Below are 15396 nucleotides of genomic sequence, written 5' to 3'. Positions count from 1 at the left end.
ATATGCTACAGGCCCCGCACTAGCTTAATCCGGCACTGTCACCATCCACTCTTAACATGTCAGTGGCGATATGTTCACTACATCGTCTGGTATGTAGCAGCTCGTGGGTTCGATCCCGACTCTTGAGTTTGATTGTCTCCTCGTGGTCGCGTGGATTTTTCTCCGGGTCTTCCGAGTTTTCCCCCTCCACATTTATAAACACGCGTTTAAAGTACTCGGCTGCTATACATTTCCGCGCGATAAGCCACTTCGTTGAGCTATCATTTGTGGTCCAGGTCGCTTCTGAACAAACAAACAAAAAAAAACACAGCTATATCGCTCAGTGGGCCTTACCGGGTTAAAAAAAAAACATAGTTTAATAGCAAATAAATATTTTTTCTCTCTTCATTATTTCTCCCTCCAACCACTCCTCCACGGTAGCACAACAAAGACCCAACTCTCCCAACCCCTAACCCCACCACTCCACATCCTTGCATTTCCTGCCCTTATGTCATACCAGCAATTGTGACTGGCAAACACATACAGTAGAGCAATCCACGACGGATAGAAAGCATCCATCCCACTTGACCTTAGGACATCCATTGGCTTTAGTTTCGATCTAAGACTTGTCCACCACCACCACCTACACACACAGATCATTGTAATATTGCATACACGAAACCGTGCATATATTTTACTGTATGCATATCCGTGATCTGCTCTGAATGTCTTACGACATCCATTGGCTTTAGTTTCGATCTCAGGCTTGTCCACCACCACCACCTACCCACACACACAGAGATCATTGTAACATTGCATACACGAAACGTGAATATATTTTACTGTATGCATACCCGTGATCTGCTCTTAATGTCTTAGGACATCTATTGGCTTTAGTTTCAATCTAAGACTTGTCCACCACCACCACCACCTACCCACACACACACAGATCATTGTAATATTGCATAAACGAAACGTGAATATATTTTACTGTATGCATATCCGTGATCTGCTCTGAATGTCTTAGGACATCCATTGCCTTTAGTTTCGATCTCAGGCTTGTCCACCACCACCTACCCACACACAGAGAGATCATTGTAACATTGCATACACGAAACGTGAATATATTTTACTGTATGCATATCCGTGATCTGCTCTGAATGTCCCCCACCCTCTCCCATTGCCAGCGGAGTGCATTACACCCGCAGCACCACAGCGTGGCGAAGTGCGCGTCTCATCACGCAGCCCTCTGCACGCCGTTCCTGCCTCCTCCTCTTCCTCCTGCCGCTGCTGCTGCTGCTGCTCCTCCACACAATGCACAGAAGACATCATCCGCATCGCGCATAGACGGAGGGGCGGGTAGCCCAATCGTTACAGCTTCAGCAGCAGCGTTGGAAGAAGACATCTCGACATTCAGACGGGACAAAGTCGGCTAGCCGTGAGCGCACACACACAGTGGTGGGGAGCTTCACGTTAACCTCTCCGTCGATGAGTCCTTTCGGGCACCGCCTCTTGTTAAATTGACAGAGACCCCCCCACACACACACACCACCACCACCACCCTCGCAGGACAATGTCTACGGTCGACTCGTCGGATGAGGACAGTAGCAGCTGCAGCAGCAGTGGCCAGGCGTCGGGATCGCAGTCGCTGTCGGCCGGGGACACCCTGCCGTGGAACCTGCCCAGGCACCACCGCATGAAGAGGAAGGTGGCCACGGATGGGGTGCTGGATCCTGCGGACAGAGCTGTGATAAGGCTTGCCGGTAAAAGGGGTCTTCCCATCTCTTCCCTCCTCCTCCCCCATACATACACACACACATACACCCCCATCTCTCTTGCTCTCTCACTCAATCTATCCCACCACACACACTAAGTCTCAGCATCGTTCCACTCATGGTATGTGTGCAGTCTGGTCTATAACGCCGTTCATGTGTGTACACACACACGTGTGTGTGTGGTCGTGTGTGTGTGTAAGACTACGATTATCTGAACCGGTCATGGGCCCCCTATGGGTCGAATCAGCCTCGAATGAGTACCTGGTGTGGTGTGAAATCATCTCTGGTGGGGAGACAAAGGCGGGCGGGCATGGGTTTGCTGGCCACCCATCTACTTGTGCTGTCATGCCCGGTCTTCATAGGTGCTGCTTGCCAACATCACTTGCCACAACAATCTGTTAAGGCTACATGGGGGGGGGGGTATCTTTGTCTTTGTGGTCACGTGTACAGTTGCTTCACAATGTGTATGTGTTGTGGATCATGAAGTCACTGGACATCATCATATGTCATGTGTGTGCCCTATACGGTGATATGATATCGCCCCCTGAATTGATTCGGTGGGTAATGGGTTGTGAACGCATTTGGGTTAAATATAATTTGTATGATGTAAATTACAATGTATTCTGAACACACGCACGCACAAAAACGATGTTCGGTTAATCGTATAATTAGGTAGAGTGTTTTTAAATGTCCATTACACACGGTGGGACACTTTGTGGCGTTGTGGACGCACATTCGAAATCATTTGACGTTAGCGCCACACACCGCGTTTGGAAAAAAAATTAAAATGTATGGCATCGTAGAAGCGTAACTATGTCCTTTTGTGGACAAATTTATAAACAGTGGCCGTGAACACAGGCTCGTCAACGCAATGTTCACAGTCATTATTTGTACAAACCACAGATACAGTTTGCTATTGTCTGCATGGGGAAACAAGTTGTCTGTCTGCTTGACATTCAGGGCAAGCGCCCATCAGTTCGCGTGTTTTTCTAAACTTCACAGCGCCTTTTATCCTCGAAAGTGGCTTCAACTTGGCACTGAATGCACGATACATAACGGGTTTGTTAGTGTATATGTACACAAAACAAACTTTGGATAAAAAAAAGAAACCCTTTGTTCAATTTGAAGCCACCTAGCAAATCAGAATGTTTATTTATACTGGAGGAATCCAATAAGTTGCCCCCGTGGTGCTGTATAATGGTTAGCATGTAGATGATCGTGGGTTCGATCTCCAGGCGTGGCAGATAAAACAGTGGGCACGTTTATTATCCTCGTGTCTACACAGAAATATGAAAAAAATGGGTCATTACCAGTTAAAGCAATCGGCAGGTCACGTGTGGTGGGGCAAGGTGTGGGTATTCCCACCTCCTGCAAGACGGCTGGCGAGAGTGGAAGAGTAGGCCAAATTCCTTCTCGAGGAAGGGCTCTCCCGTTGAAGTCCTTCCACCAGCAATGCCATAAACAAGACATTCCAGGGCCGCACCTTTACTTTTTACCACATCCTTAGTTTGCTGCGTGAATGCAATGCAAATTTTTTTAGGAAATTTTTATTTCACTTCAATATTTGATTGTCAAACTGATTTTTTTCCCTATAAACTTTTATCATGGCACATCATGAATTGATACTATTTAAATGCACTGCATTTTGGTGCTTTAACCATTAGATTTCTTCATCGCAACGTTATACATAAACTAGCACAGTACTAAAAATGTACACGTCTTCAATATTTGCTTGCTAAAGTTGTACCTGCAATTTATGATGCCTGCAATGTCATCCTTTGTTCAGCGCCGCTGGTCATAAATGATTGGTGAACCCCCACGCATATACAGTGTGTGCCCATCCTGGTGGACTGCAAAATTCAGGGCACGTAAAACGTCAAATTCATAATGTATCCCAAGTACTACTGTACAACCCAATAGCCCGTAAAAGTCAACAGCCTGGAAGCAACAACACACATTCCGGGAAAACGATTGCAAAGGGACTTTTGAAGCTTTGGTAAATGACGGCGTATGCTTAATCCTGGGATATCCTTTGTCATCTTAATGCATGACTTCATTTTGGCCTCTGATTTTTATGGGAATTTGCTGTGAGCCTGCCTCTGCAATCCCCCCACCCCCCCTCCATTACAGTAGTTTACACCAGAATTTTTCCTCATTCAGAACACGATGCTGTCTTCCCAACAAAATTAACAATTTAGTGGCCCACACATTCAATGGGCCTGTACCGCAAACTATAAGATAGCATGTGAAGGAGTCAAGTGGTCTCATACATGACACCATGAGCAAAATGTACGATTATTTAAATATGTGGCACCTGGTATTCGGCAAGTAATGGACAATTAGGACCAAGCCGGAGTGTGACTTCAGTCCGGAATCTCACACTACAGCTGTGTTCTTCATTGCAAGGCCCCTGGTGGCCTTTAGTGCGACCCCCAACAAAACAGAACTGTGAAAACACCCCCATCACCGTGCTGTCAAACACCAATGATTTAGAATGTGTGGCGGCCCTCACACTGATGTCGTATTGGCGAAAGTGGCCCCCTCTCTGAAAATCAGTGTAGACCACGAAGTGACGCCACTGCTGTGAGCTTTCGATTATTCGCCGGCCGCATACCGACTATAATCACCCACTCCACATCGACCAGCCCCCCCCCTTATTATTACCTACAATAATGAGCCAATAATGTCTGTGTGCAACGCTCGTGACGTCACTCCACGTCGACCAGCCCCCCTCATTAATAATAATGAACAGGTTACGTCCTCCACATGGACCCCCCCCCCCTCATTAATAATCATGAGCAGGTGAGGTCACTCCATATGGAGCACCCTCACCCCTCATTAATAATCATGAGCAGGTGACGTGACTCCACATCGAACAACCCCCCTCATTAATAATGATGATAAGGTGATGTACTCCAAATGGACACCCCCCCCCCATTCATAATAATTAGCGGGTGACGTCACTCCACATGGGGGGCTGAGGCGCCTCCTCCCCCTTCCTCGGCGTCAACTTACAACCCTCACCACAAAGGCAGAACCCTCACATCACGTGATCTCCGCCATTGAGACATCGAAGTAAAAAGGACGTCATGATGAACAAGGGATTATAACCTTAACACATTCCTGCGGAAGGAGCTGGTAGGAACGTTGGGTTGCTCGGTCAATGGCCAGGGTCAACGGCGGCGTGGTGTATTCCGCAAATATTCCCGACTGTGAGGGCGGGCACAAGCCGGCGTGAGTAGGTCAAACTTTGAGTTTTATAAGGGCACCACGGGGTGACCAGCCCCTCCCCACCCAGCCCCACCCCTCCCACCCCCCACCCAGCCCTACCCTCCCCACCCAGACCCTCCCCACCCTCCCCACCCAGCCCCTCCCTCCCCATCCAGCCCCTCCCTGCACGACGGACACAATAATCCCCTGTGGGCTGGTGTAACCAGGATGTTCCTACCAGTATCAAATAGGTCTGTGTCACCGCGACCTTACAAATTGCACTCGAATGGATGCAATGAATAGCACCTCGCGGTCTGCTTTTCGCTTGCAAGTTTCAGATTTACTGCAATGCACCCGTCCTTGGACGGGCAAAAGGCTGGTTTCAGATATTTATCAGGCCACTCCTGAAGCCGTCCACTGGCTCACCAGCCTCAGCATGAACTCGCAAACATTGCTGACCAACCCCCTACCGTACAACAGAATACACTTCACATGTCACATAGTATAGTCATAGATAAACGTACTGTGACCAAATGGCTCAGATCACTCTGAGCAGTTTCACAAGATCTCAGAAGCCAAACAAGCATCAACCTGGCGAGCACTGGGATGGTTGTCTACCAGGGTTTTCCAGGTCTTGTCGGCGTGAGGCTACGAGGTGGACAGGAGGTGGCGGTGTTTTAGAACTAAGTGTTCTCCAATATTCCAAACACTTATCATGGGTATAGTAGTAGGTTTTTACCCTTTCAACTGGTACAAAAACTGACACCTTTATACAAGGCATCATGTTTGCAATAACCACAACACAAGCAGTCAAAATGCAAACAAAAAGAAACAACTCTGATGATGATAATGATATGCACTGTTGTTTATTTTTGTTTGCATTTTGAATGCTTGTGTTGTGGTTATTGCAAACATGATGCCTTGTATAACGGTGTCAGTTTTTGTACCAGTTGAAAGGGTAAAAACCTACTACTATATTTTGCCACTGGTAAAGAAGATGTCTCATAGTGTAAATACTTATCATGGGGTTGCCTTAACATTCCAACACAGTCCCCTCCCGAAAAGAATGTTGACACTCAGTGATTTCTTCATCGATAATTGACATTGGAGTATTATTATTGGACAAACTGTATACTGGAATATATATTTATATCTTGGTTTGAAATATGTAAAATGCTGTTTACGCCATATTTAACACAACCACGTTATTGCAAACAAGCACATTATATTTGTACCTCGCAGTGTACACGTGCAGCGTTCTCGTCACTCCACTGCTGGATGAGGACCTCCCCATGCCATTGCGGGTCATGGGGGGGGGGGGTTATTTGACCATACTTCACCAGTGCGGGTTGGTGAAGGAGGAGAGTATAGCCATTGGAGCATAGCACAGTACAGATAATTTATTTTTGCTGCACTGCTCCGTGTCGATACTATAGCCCTGGAGCAGCCTAAAGCACCTGTGTATGCATGATGGTCACCCATCCAAGCACCGCCCAAAACTAATTTTTTATCTTACCAGGTAAGGCTGACTGAGCTATATAGCTCTTTTTCAGATGCGGCCTGGCCACAGAAGATAGCTAAACGAAGCTGCTTATCACGTGGACATTTATAGCGGCCAAATACTCGTAAACGCACGTTTCTAAATGTGGAGGGAAAAAACCGGAGTACCCGGAGAAAAATCCACGCGCCCACGGGGAGAACATGCAAACTCCAAACATACAGGCATCGTAAGGGTCGGGGTCGAACCCACGACTTCCTACATACCAGGCAAGGTAGTTAAGGTCTCGCTACCATGGGTCCCACTCTCCAGGGGGTTCGGTTCGAATCCAGCAGCCACCCCGGTTAATGCTGCTTCATAGTGGACGTTGACGATCCTCCGAAGTCATTCGCAAGAATAGGCCACTATGTGCAGGCGTCAAGGTCCAAAGTTGCAAAAATTCGAACATTACATCGCAATTGGGATTACATGTGCGTTGAAATTTTCAAATTTGTCTAATTGGGATTGCATATTACGCACCATCGCAATCATCGCCCTCTACTGACAGACTGCCCCAGGTCACTCTCGCAAATGGGATTACCTAGACTCTTTGAGTTCTCACCTGGTTTTTTAAAATAACCTTTCAACTTGAACCCATCCAAGCTTCCGAGATCCGACGAGAGCAGGTGCAATGCGAGTGATCTGATCACACACTCGCCATCTTATCTCACAATGCGATAGGATACGTTTACAACGGACGCTTTCCTGGGTAAATAATCGATATTTCAGCAGAGTATCATTGCCGTTTAGCTTTTTATACACATCACTGAGCAATATAAAACATTGGGTGGGTGGGTGAGACGCTGCTGGACATTGTAAAGACGCAGCTGTACACACAGTACACACAGCACGGGGCCCACATTACCGCGATTACAAGTACACACCCGTTATAATCAAATATGCACCTTCGCTTTCTATCTGCGTTTTTTTTCTTTCCATGTATGTTAAACCACAAAGCGATAAGAGGCCCAGGTCGCTCACAGGCACGATGGCACCAACCGGCACCTCGATATCCCATGAGCACGTGGAGTTTACAACTGTCCATGTGGGGACGCTAGAGAGACGCGTTAAAAACAGTCACGCTTTGTGTCCTGTCCTTGGATTATATCAGAATTCTAGATTTGAAGCTTTCGTGACTGCAAGGATTCATATTCTTAGGTTTTTTCGGTAAAGTCACGTAGGTAAAAAATTAAAATTAATAAAAGTAAAATTAAAATAAAATAAAAATCACGACGTTTCGGAGGCAACACAAGCTTCCGTCTTCAGGTGGAACCGTCACAGCACGATTGCTGTTTCAAGTAAGAGTCTTATTTAAATTTTACTTTTATTAATTTTAAATTTTTACCTACGTGACTTTACCGAAAAAAACATAAGAAAATTATATCAGAATCACAATACGTATTTATACTGGAGGAATCCGATGAGCTATGAAGCTATTTTTCACAGAGGTCCCGTCGGGGCGGGTCAACAACAAACAGCACAAAAAGCAAGATAGGAGCGCAACGTATAGGAACGGTAAACAAGTCACTTAAAAATATATTCAAATACCAGGCAAAGCCCACTGAGCTATGAGCTTCTTTTTCAGAATCGACCTGGCCACACATGATAGCTCGACAAAGTGGCGTGTCATGTGGAAATTTATTGCAGCAAAGTAATCTCAGTGTTGCCATTTGGACTGTTTCATGAAAGGGGGCATTGTGAGCAAATTACTCCCGTGGAAATGTGACACAAGCATTCACGACCGCACTGTCAAACGTGGTGTCCTGCTTTACCGACAGCGATTATTATTGTGACGGTGGCATGAGGATTTCATATTTGGGGTACCATCTGGCTGCCACATGGCACCACCAATCAGTTACTACTGATAGGTGTAAAGTATTAATTGGCGGATGTATACTGGACACACGTAGGCCGTTTGTCACTCCACTGCTGAATAATGGATACTATCTCCCGACGTCACTCAGGCAGTGAGGGTTTTGTGACCATACTTCACCGTGCTGGTCATTGCGCTTTTGGTGCAGAAGAGCGGTAGTGTGGTGGGTTCGATTCCTGCTCACGGCCAACACCAGTGACGATTATCTGAACTGGTCCTGGACCTCCCCTATGTCCACTCAGCCTCAAATTGAGTACCTGGTGCGATGTGTAAACATTGCTACTCGGGAGATACAGGTGGTCGGGCGTAGTGCTGGTCACCCTCTTGTACCGTGCCGGCCTTCATAGGTGCTCGTTAACAGCACTTGTCCCAACAGTCTGTTAAGACTATTCGGGGGATCTTTGTCTTTGGTGCAGAAGAACAATGGAAAAAAAATTGCACTGCCCTCTAGTGGTGACTGGTATTCACAACCCCGAGCACTATCCAAGCAAGAACCTGCTTAGCTTCTTGAGTATGACGTGATTGGGCACATTATAGGTGAATCGGTCATAATGTCCATTTCTTTGGCAGCAGCGTTAGCATACAGTTTGTCACGTGTAAATGAAATGGAGGTATTTTTAACCTGACATGAATTATACATTAAACTCCCGCTTTGGAGGCGAAGGTTAGTGTATCAAGTCAGTTTGTAAAACAACATAACCTGCTGGACTGCCAGATGACCAGGAATTGGCAGTACAGCAATGGGGTTTGTGAACATGTTTTTTTTTTGCAGACCTAACGAGTTGTGTCTTCTGGTATGCTTTGTTTTTCTACGGTTGTTCAATGATAACCGTCAAACTTTCAGAATTGATTAACGATTCAGAAAGCTCAGAACCGAAATTAGTAGGTTTTAGTGACATTTTTAGAGATGATGCACTCATTAGCACAACGTTCAAATCGCACGGCAACAGGCCTAAGGGGACATATATTTGTATAAATAAATGGCAAAGGTTCAGCACTGGAGAAAGTCACTAGAGCTATGTGCTTTTAAATCTAGATTGAAAACTAATTTCTTGAGAACTGCTCTTGTTGTTTAGTCTGTTGTCCTTTCCCGCACCTCCGATTAGCACGGTTGGTAAGTGTATGGTGCAAAAGAAGTTCAACATACATACACGCTCACGCCTCTGCTTTCGGAAGGTCCAGGGAAACTCAGTGGGCATATGGAATACTCTTCCGCTCTGTTCAGGATATGTTGGAAGAGGTCAGCGTACCCACAATTTACCCCACCACAGAGGCGGTGGGATTTAAGAAACTTGCACCATCGTTTCAACTTCTGGCACCATTGTGTTAACTTCTGGCACTATTATACGGTTCTAGCTCCCAGAATTTCTCAGTAAACAGGTAGACATGTTCAGTTTATTTCCGATATTTATGTCGATACCCAAAACCAGTAACAGTTTTTTATTTATTTTCCATGTGGTTTCCAGTAATGCAACCCCCCCCCCAACCTATTTCAAACAATTAAACACATATTTCATAAAACCGTATACTGTACTGGGATATGTATCACCATATTTGACTATTAAATAGTTTGAACACCGTGTAGTATGCAACAACGTCACAAGCGTTAAATTTAGAGCTGAATATTGACCACCGTAAAATGTGGTATGTCAAGGTGCAACGTTTATTGCACTTCCAGCGTGCTTATTCATTGCAGCCTAAAGTGTCGAAAATAAGTTGCATTCTGTGACCTCGCATAGCCTGTGGATGTACTCCATAAGGTAGTTTGTGTACGTGGGTCATGTGTATGGGGGGCGGTGACGCAGTGGTTATGTATGTTGAACTTCTTTCGCACCATACGTTAGCGAACCGTGCTAATCGGAGGTTAGCTCGGTGACCCGATTTCACGACCGCAGTGACGAATATCTGAACCAGTCCTGGGAATTCTTCTAGGTCGACTCGGCCTCAAATGAGTACCTGGTGCCATGTGTAAACATTGCCACCAAGGCAGTGTTCTTCACTCATTTTCAGAGGGGTGGGGTGGGGGGTCACTTTCGTCGATAAGACATCATCAGTGAGAGGGCCGCCACACACATTTGCACCATTGGGGGTTGACAGCACGACGATGAGGGGTGGTGATGTTTTCACACTTTGTGTATTTGTTGGGGGGCCGCACTAAAGGCCACTGGGAGCCGCCAGTGGCCTGCGGGCCTTGCGATGAAGAACACTGCACTAGGGAGACAAAGGCGGCCGGGTGTAGTGTTGGCCATGAACCCCCACCGTGTGTCTTGCTGGCCTTCGTAGGTGCTCGCTAGCAGCACTTACCCCAACCTATGTTGAGGCTATACGGGGGATATTTGTCTTTGTATCATGCTTACAGCCCTTTGTCCATCCACTGCTGGATGAAACCCCTCAGCACGTGATGTCGGTCTGTTTGATCAGACTTCAATCGTCAGAATGGAATTGTGAAAGTTGTCCAGCACTGGTTCAGATATCACTCGCCACTCATGTGAGCCCTGGCCGAGATTAAAACTCTGTAGGAAATGGTTTGCATCCCATTCCTGTGAATGTACTCATTTCTTTTTTAACAAACGCCAATGTAATCATGTTTTGGCTGGCAAAGCAACGTATTTTACATCACTTATCATTGCACTATCGGCGTGTATATGCCGGTTGTTTTCTTCTGTCACGTTTGCATGTATCTCTATATATACACGCGGGTATTCCAGTGATGATCATGTATCACAACCATGTAGGTATAGTGTTACACCGATGTACGCATATCTGTGCACCGTGTAGCACACGTGTGCACAAATACCTGCGCAGACGTGTAGTCTTATTCTCTCCACCACAGTATTTACTGAATGAGGCCATTTGGCCGAAACGTCGAGTTATTTCTTTCGCGGTGAGTGACAGTATAAAACATCTGTTTTTTAATCAGCCAGTTTGCTTCTCGGTTTACTAAAAGCGACCTTCGAAAGCTCATACTGACTGCGGTTACCTGCAATACGTGCATACAATACTGGCACGTCCAGCTTGCTCTGCGTATGGGGGAACAGTGGCGTGGCCAGCAGATTGAGAGCACTGCACGATGATCCTGTATCGCTCCGGATGACCTCTGCAAAGTATGATCTTGAGTTTTGATTATAGTGTGCTGATCTTTAAAGGTGCATTGAAAAATGTTGATACTCCTACTGATCCTCCTGCTGTTATGGAGTGACTCATGCTGCTAGCTATGGTTGCAAAGTTTGGTCGTACATGTTATGGATATCGTTTATTGTTACATTTGAATCACAGTTCCTATGATCACTGTTACATTGTTTTTATAGCTTTATTTTGGTGATTTCGAAAACTTTTGGCTTAGCCATATTTGTTTGTTGTAGTACAGAGTTAGACTGATGACTTTAATCTAAATTGTCTTATGGTTGTTATTGTTTGACTTGCATCCCACTGGGATTTTTGCACACAGCGTTGATATACGGTGCTTTTTCTGTCAGACTTTACTGTTTTTCCTGGATTCTTCTGTTGTGCGTCGTCACTTTAAGATGTTTTCTTGTTCATGTTTTTGTTTGTTGCGGTTGCACCCGATTCAAGAGCCGCATGGCTCACAGGGCTATACCTAAGCACGTTCCTTCGGAGTGGGCAGGTATGAACTTGGTTGGACAGCGCATTCGTGCGATCCGTGTTGGATATCGTAGTCGTGTTGGAGGTTGTAGTATGCACGACAGACAGATAATCCCTGGTATGCAGTGTGCAACCTGTTGTTCCTACCTGTATAACTGAAACTGAACTGAACCTGAGTTCGATCCCCAGCCACGGCCAATCAACCATCCGTGGCGAGTCACACGAATCCCTACGTGCCACCAAAATCCCTACGTGCCACCAAACCCACACTGACCGGCGTGGTGAAGTATGGTTAAATCCCCCCCCCCCATTACCGACACGATGTAGAGATTGTAGATTTAAAGTTTTCGTGACTGCAAGGGTCCATACTCTTTGGGTTTTTCGGTAAAGTCATGTAGGTAAAAAATTAAATAAAAATTAATTAAATAAAAATTATTTTTCTTTTATTTATTTGTTTTACCTACGTGACTTTACCGAAAAAACCAAAGAGTACGGTGTAGAGAAGTCCACATCCAGCAGTGAACTGACACAATACTGCGCTGTAAATAACAATTAAAAACAGTGGCACCACGTGATGGTATGCGAGCATCGTGCATATTCCGTGCAGTGTAGCAATTAGTGTCCATGACCTTACACGTCTCCAAATTAGCGTCTCCACAAGGCATGATTACGCAGCATTGACAAAAGGCTGTACGTAATGATAATAACTATACATAGATCTATTAATGTGTGCGTGCGCTTACTGTGTACAACCCGCAATCAGTGTTCACAACAATGCCTAAAGGCATCCCCCACCAAGTCGTGAATTCGGATGTCGGCCAAAACCGCACTCCTTGCCGATGACAAGGAATCAACAAAACGAAATCCAAACAGCCTCCAATCAAAACCCAGGGCTCTCAATCCTCGGAGAGGCACCACACCGACACAAACACACACAAAACAAACCCACCCCCATCACGAATCCACACTGCGGAGAGAGAGAAGCATGCGGAAGAGGGCAGCAGAGGACGTCACAAGTCAGAGTGTGTTTCCGCCACGAAAAAGCTTCGCTTTGTGTGCTGCGGCTATTACGGGGGGGAGGAGGTGCTCCACCAAAAAATCCACACAGCGGCTCGCCGCCCTTGCTTCCTTCATCATCAGCAATCACCTCCATCACCTCCTCCCCTCACCCATCCCCTAGGGCAGTAGCCGAGGTCCGTCGAGGACGCGAAGCTCGGCAAAGAGTCGGGTTGGCGTGGGCAGGGCAGTCAGGTAGCGAGAGAGCGAGAGAGACGGGAGGAGGAGGAGGCTTTGTGGAGTGAGTAGGAGGAGTGGTGGTGGTGGGGGTCACACACACAACCACACACACAACCACATCTTGTGTGGTTCATCTCGCGTAGCTGGTGCTGCTCGGGACAGCGCCACTGTGGAGGCGCGTATGGTGGTGGACGCACCGCTGTTTGGAGCGGCATCATCATCTTCATCATCATCATCACCACCGCCACGATCATCATTAACCCGGCTGGGGTGACTCACGAGGAGTGCATGCACATGCGCCTGCGCCCATGGCTCTCCACGCGGACGAGGAGAGGCAAGGAATCCAGGCGTACGAGGACGTCCTGGGGAGATACAAAGGTAATGAAAACCAGCGTCGTCGTACAGAAAGGCGCCGCTGGTTATTTCTCATTTGCCGCTCTTCCTCCTTCACCGGGCTGGTGTTTAGTCGTGGGAGTGATGGTGAGGTTGTGTGTGTGTGTCTACACGTGTGTGCACACACGGCTACGATAGTCACACATGGAATTGTGTCTGTGCCTTGTATCGATGTGTGTGTGTGCACACGTGTGTGTGTGTGTGCACACACACACACACAACTACAGCGGTCACACATGGCATTGTGACTGTGCCTTGTTGTATCGATGTGTGTATGTGTACACGTGTGCACACACAAACTACAGTGGTCACACATGGCATTGTGTCTGTGTGCCTTGTTGTATCGATGTGCGTGTGTGTACTGCGGTACAAATGTATAATTTCCTCCTTTTTGTCATATAAAGTGGAATGTAATTGACTGGCGTGGTCACATTGATGACATGAAGCTTCCTTTTGAAACGAAACGGAAGCAATCGTAAAGGGAATGTAAGTTACTTTGTAAGGAATGTGTATGGTAATTATTAATCAACTACAGTATAGGCATGCTGCTGCTACTGTTTTAACTTACTCTACGCTCTCAGTAATTTTTTTTAAACACTGTAATTGTGTATATACCGGTTACTGTACACTGTGTTGTACGTGAAATTTATCAACTATTCAACTACGGAACTGTGTAAATAGTAATACGAAGTTGTATACAGTGCCAATTTAACATTCAACTGAAGAAAGTATAATGTTTTAAGTTCACCGCCTCCTATCTGTGGGACCTTCTGACCCAACAGTTGTACAGCAGCATTTGTTTGGGACAGGTTTCCACGTTACGAGTCAAATCAGCGCAGTGTGAGACCTGGATGAGAGTGTACACAGCATGCGATCACTGCTGAGTTCCATTTAGGACCAACTCCCTTGCTGTGTTGTGTAGTACATTGTTTTCTTGGAATTTCTCTTACTTGATACAGCTATCGTGCTGTGACGGTTCCACCTGAAGACCGAAGCTTGTGTTGCCTCCGAAACGTCGTGATTTTTATTTTATTTTTATTTTTTACCTACGTGACGTTACCGAAAAAACCTAAGAATATGAATCCTTGCAGTCACGAAAGCTTCAAATCTAGAATTAGTACATTGTAGTCGAGTCCTACAGTTTTGCAGTCCAGGACATCCTGCCATCATGAAAAGCTCACACACAGCCAAGGCACTGCTTTGCATATCCAGGGCAGTGTGCCCCTTTCTTCCTGGCCAACATCTGTGCTGAGCTTTAAATGCGAGCCCAGTTTCCTCCACTTTGTTAGTGCACCTTATTGTTTATAACTCTGCCTCCTCTCGATTGTGCTGGGGAATTGAATATACAGTCTGCAGTTAAAAAATATATATAATAGTCCCGCACTCAGAAATACTTGGGGTAGAATTTTCCATTCCCATACTCCGAACATACGAATACAGTAATCACTGTCATGCGTTTTAGCTGAACTTGATAATGAAAACTAACAAAGTGTGTGCACTCCCTTCTATGGCATGGCTACGAAACGTGACTATGAACAAGAACGATTGAAATACGACCGATAAGTATGCGTGTTTAACTTTTTTTGCACCGTACGTAGCTAACTGCGCTCATCAGAGGTCCGGATAAGTGCACCCAGAAGCATGGTGAGATGCGTGCTTGGAGTTACACTGATACAGAAAGAAACACACGGGTAATAGAAAAGGCGTAGCTTAGAGAAAATTCTGATTGGGGAAAAAAAGCAAAGTGGGCTTGGGCAAGACACGGTCTCTAGAAGGAATGATGATGGCCA

At 46.1% G+C, this 15396-nt stretch overlaps 2 protein-coding genes across 3 annotated transcripts in view; both read left to right on the top strand.

The window, feature by feature from the left end:
• Window positions 1–1207: 1207 nt before the first annotated feature.
• On the top strand, window positions 1208–13518 carry LOC144931702 (uncharacterized). The gene is made up of 2 exons (XM_078855900.1): window positions 1208–1742; window positions 13357–13518. Exons 1-2 carry the CDS (start codon window positions 1553–1555, stop codon window positions 13485–13487), a joined length of 321 nt encoding a protein of 106 aa, XP_078712026.1. The 5' UTR covers window positions 1208–1552; the 3' UTR covers window positions 13488–13518.
• LOC144931700 (microtubule-actin cross-linking factor 1-like) overlaps window positions 13450–15396 on the top strand; it is a 244250-nt gene continuing 242303 nt past the window's right edge. For both annotated transcript variants that reach the window (XM_078855898.1, XM_078855897.1), the window contains exon 1: window positions 13450–13591. In XM_078855898.1, the coding sequence (XP_078712024.1) occupies window positions 13522–13591 (70 nt within the window). In that variant the 5' untranslated portion in view covers window positions 13450–13521. The remainder of the gene's footprint in view (window positions 13592–15396) is intronic.

The sequence above is a fragment of the Lampetra fluviatilis genome, chromosome 4 (genome assembly GCF_964198595.1).
Source record: "Lampetra fluviatilis chromosome 4, kcLamFluv1.1, whole genome shotgun sequence".
NCBI lineage: Eukaryota > Metazoa > Chordata > Hyperoartia > Petromyzontiformes > Petromyzontidae > Lampetra > Lampetra fluviatilis.
Note: the sequence above shows the minus strand (reverse complement) of the source record. Positions and strands in the feature narration are given on the sequence as shown.